The sequence below is a fragment of the Acanthisitta chloris genome, unplaced genomic scaffold (genome assembly GCF_000695815.1).
Source record: "Acanthisitta chloris isolate BGI_N310 unplaced genomic scaffold, ASM69581v1 scaffold18665, whole genome shotgun sequence".
NCBI lineage: Eukaryota > Metazoa > Chordata > Aves > Passeriformes > Acanthisittidae > Acanthisitta > Acanthisitta chloris.
In genome coordinates this window covers 5898-10082 of record NW_008672384.1, presented here as the reverse complement: position 1 = coordinate 10082, position 4185 = coordinate 5898, and the positions used below count along the sequence as shown (strand labels likewise).

Here is a 4185-nt window from a genome sequence, read left to right as displayed (position 1 = left end):
TCTTTCCCTGGAGAGATTAGAAGGCTGTGTGGACACAATCCTAAGGAATGTGCTGTAGGGAACCCCATTAGAGCACAGGGGGTCCTCTGTGTGACCTCCAGTGGCACCTTCCAACCTGAACCATTTTGGTATTCCCTGGCAAAGGCTCCATGTGGTCTAAAATTGTTGCCCTGTGGAAAACACAGGGCAATTCATCATCTTCCCTTGAGGATTGTTTCAGACTTTGGTAGGTACAGTGCATAGACCCCTGTAATGGTTTGAGTTGGAAGGGACCTTAAACTCATCTCTTTCCAGCTCCTGCCATGGGCAGGGACACCTTCCACTAGACCAGGTTGCTCCAAGCCTCATCCAGCCTGGCTTTGAACACTTCCAGGGATGGGGCATGTAGGTGAGAGGTATGAAACATGATTCTTAACCATAAAGTGAAGACTTGGCACTCTTAATGCAGCTTGTGGTGCCTTTCAGCAGTTTAGGCTTGATGTTGGTACCTCAGGTGTGTCAGCCTTGTCAGCCTGAGCTGAACACTAGCAACACAAGGCTCAACAAGTCCCTCCTGCTTGCAGAGCACAACCAGAGCCACCCTTATTCCCACAACCACATCATCCAGGGAAACCAAGCCCAGCACTGCAAACAGGACATAAACACCCATTACAACACCAATCTGCCATAACACTCATTTCTAAAACTCAAAGCTTTCTACCCATAAAGGTGAGAGAAAAGCCTCCTGCTGGAGGTGTTTTTCCATGGGGGCTGTGAGGTGTGGTGGCTGTGCAGCACATTGCTGAGTGCTCGGAGTGTCTGTGGGCAGGAGCTGTGCGGCCACGCAGCACATCCACACAGGGGCACGCGTGAGCTGCAGTGCGAGGAGCCTCTCCAGCCTGCTCCTGGCAGGAGAGGCCTGTGCTGCCTGGCCAGAGGGCTGAGCATCCTCCATCTTCAAAGGACTTCCCGAAATGTGTTGCAGCAGGGAGCTCTGCTCTCTTGGATTTAAAATGGCAGGTCAGGGCTCGCAGGGTGTCTCTGTTTGGTCGCATCCCAGGGCTGCCTGTGGGTGGCTGGAGGGGTGTTAGGGAGGCTGAGCCGGGTCAGGTGGTGCCCCTGAGACACAGCAGATGCTGTTAGGGAGCTTGTGGGGTGTCTGCTGCAAACAGCAAGCTGTGGAGTGAAATGAGGGCTGGGAAACAGCAGTGCAAAGTGTTTGCTGTTGCTGCTTGGGCTGTGTAATCCCCTGCTCCTTTTCCTTCAGGGATGGGGACCATTACGATGCTCTAAGAGACTGTTTGAAGGCCATATCCTTAAATCCGTGTCACCTGAAGGCACATTTCCGCCTGGCTCGCTGTCTCTTTGAACTCAAGTACGTGGCAGAAGCACTGGAGTGTCTGGATGACTTTAAAGGGAAGTTTCCAGAACAAGCACACAGCAGTGCCTGCGATGCGCTGGACAGGGATATCAATGCAGCTCTCTTCTCCAAGAGTGACAACGGTGAGTGCTGCTGCAGGGTTGGACTAGAACCTAGTGATCAGACAAGGACTTTCCTCCTTAAACTGCTCCTCTGAAGTAAAGCTTCAGCCTCTAAGAGAGATTGATTTCACTGTGCCCAAAAACTGGTCTCAGCCTGTTCTTTCCTTGTGCCTGGTCCTGGTTTGCTCTTGAGTGAGAGTGTGATGAAAGGAGTCTGATGTACCCAGGAGATAATCTGGAAGGAAGCTTGTGCTCTAAGCCCTGCTCCCTGCTGGAATTGTCCTTAACTCTTCTCTAAGGCTCTTGGGGTCTCCTGGGGTGCTGTTTGCTTAGAACATGTGCCTCCCCAAATGGTGATGAGGGAAATGTGTTGTCCTTCCAGCTGAAGACAAGAAGGGGGGTGGCCCCATCCGGCTGCGAGCCACAGGCCGCAAGGATTCCATCTCTGAGGACGAGATGGTGCTGAGGGAGCGCAGCTACGACTACAAATTCCGATACTGTGGCCACTGTAACACCACTACAGACATCAAAGAGGCCAATTTCTTTGGCAGGTATGTTGGCAGAGTGTGATAGGGATGAGGGCAAGAGTGTGAGCAGCAGCAGGATGCTCTCTCTTCGTCAGATAAAGCCTCAGGTGTAGCCCCATGTGACTGTTCATAAAATGACACAGAGGCTGGTTTGGAGGGTTGAAAGAGATGACAGGAGCCTTCCTCCTGTGTGGCTGCACGAGGAGCTTAGCAGGAGCAGATCCACAGAGGTTGGGCTAGTGTATCAGGAATGCATTTGGGATTGAAAACATGAATCCTGGGGGATGGAAGAAACCAGCATGGAAAGGTTTATGTGGATCTGTAAGCATAAGGAGTGTCAGCCTGCAGATTATAGAAGCCATCTGAGATTGCCATGTCTGCTGGGGACTAGCTGTGGCTCCGAGCTGTGACCTCCAGCCTCTGCCTTTCTCGCCCTAGCAATGCACAGTACATAGTGAGTGGGTCGGACGACGGCTCCTTCTTCATCTGGGAGAAGGAAACCACCAACCTTGTCAGAGTATTGCAGGGAGATGAGTCCATTGTGAACTGTCTCCAGCCTCATCCCAGCTACTGCTTCCTGGCTACCAGTGGCATTGACCCTGTTGTACGACTGTGGAACCCCAGGCCAGAGGTAAGTGTCAAAGACTCGCGTTGTCAGGACGTGTAACATGGTCTTCCCTACTGTTTTCTCCCACTGGGATCTCTAGTTGCAGCAGCAGTAACAGCCCTTCTTGGCTCCTGAGTTCTCTCCCTTGGTGTCTTGCAGAGTGAGACCCTCAACGGCCGCGTGGTGGTGGACATGGAAGGTGCTTCCCAAGCCAACCAGAGACGAATGAACGCAGACCCACTGGAGGTGATGTTGCTGAACATGGGGTACCGGATCACAGGACTGACCAGTGGTGGGGCTGGAGGCTCAGATGATGAAGACAGCTCAGAGGGGCAAGTCCAGTGCCGGCCCAGCTAAAACAGAACTGCCTCTCCTTCCTCTAATTGTTTGGCTGAAAGGGAACCTAGTTTCCTTGGTCCTGAACTTCCTCTGATGAATGACTGCACTGTTTCGCACTATGCACAGAGTAGGACAAGCTGGCAGGGGCAGGAGCGGCCGTGTCTGTAAACCATCACCTCCTCCTCCTCCTCCACAGCATGGCAGTGCAGTCCAGGGTTTGCCTTTAGTGGAATTTAGTCCCAACAGGGGTCTTTGAGTTGTCTGTGAGCAGTGTAACTGGTGATTATTTTTCCAGAGCTGCTGTGTGATCTGGTACAGGGGGGGACATTGCCTGCATTGCAGAGGGGATGCTAAATTCCTGAATAAAATACAAACCTAGGGCAGGGGTTATGGAATGAATTTACTGCAGTGATCTTGAAAGCTTGACTCTGTGCTACCAGCCTGTCTAGAGGCCCCTGGTTTAGGGTTGTTGGCCATGAAACACCTGTTTTATCCCATAACATCTTTCTTCTGGCTTCCATCTCAGACACGTTGACACCAGATGTAGCTGTGTTGTATAGAGGACTGGAGATTGCCTGTCTTGTCCCCCTGCCTTAGCTGATGGATTGATGAGGCACTGGGTATGTGCAGCTCAACGGGGCAGGATGTGCTTGCCCAGTTCTGATACCTTCTCCTGTGGCCAATGAACCCATGGAGAGAGGTGACAGCAGTGAGAGCAGGTTGGATCAGAGGCCTAGGGCTCACATAGCTGAAGCTGCTGAGGAAAGGGGCAGGTAACAGCATCTCTCTGTTGCCCAACACGTGTGTAGCTGTGTTTACCTTCTCCTCTCTACGTCACCTGTGCTGGAGCGGAGAACGTTGCCACTGTGTGTATGTCACAACTACAGTTTTAGGTTGTTAGAAGCAGCATTTTTGTGCAGCCAGCTGCTCTGTCTTGGCCAGGGTGGCCTTCTCTGCCTCATTGGTGGTGTAACATGGGATGGATATGTGGTCCTCTCAGGAACCCTCCTTCCTCTTCCCGCTCTCCACACCCTGTCTGGCTGCAAAGCCAGGAGCACACCTAGAAATGCAGCACTGTACTTCCATTCCTTCCCCTTTCCTGTAGCACACAGCCCTGTTTTTCCCTCTTGCAGTTGCCAAACACTAAATATCCAACAGATCTTACACAGCTGTGCTACAACCGAATCCACAGAGGTTGTTTTTTCTAGGACTATCAACTAAGACCAAAGAGCCCCTGGAGATCCTAACTGC

General features: G+C 52.0%; 1 protein-coding gene across 3 annotated transcripts in view; it reads left to right on the top strand.

Moving 5' to 3' along the window:
- WDTC1 (WD and tetratricopeptide repeats 1) overlaps nt 1–3333 on the top strand; it is an 18850-nt gene extending 15517 nt beyond the window's left edge. For 2 of the 3 annotated variants that reach the window (XM_009074501.1, XM_009074499.1), the window contains exons 12-15: nt 1247–1488; nt 1844–2012; nt 2427–2619; nt 2755–3333. In XM_009074501.1, the coding sequence (XP_009072749.1) occupies nt 1247–1488; nt 1844–2012; nt 2427–2619; nt 2755–2952 (802 nt within the window). In that variant the 3' untranslated portion in view covers nt 2953–3333. The remainder of the gene's footprint in view (nt 1–1246; nt 1489–1843; nt 2013–2426; nt 2620–2754) is intronic. The other variant, XM_009074502.1, reaches the window with a different exon arrangement.
- The last annotated feature ends 852 nt before the right edge of the window (nt 3334–4185 follow it).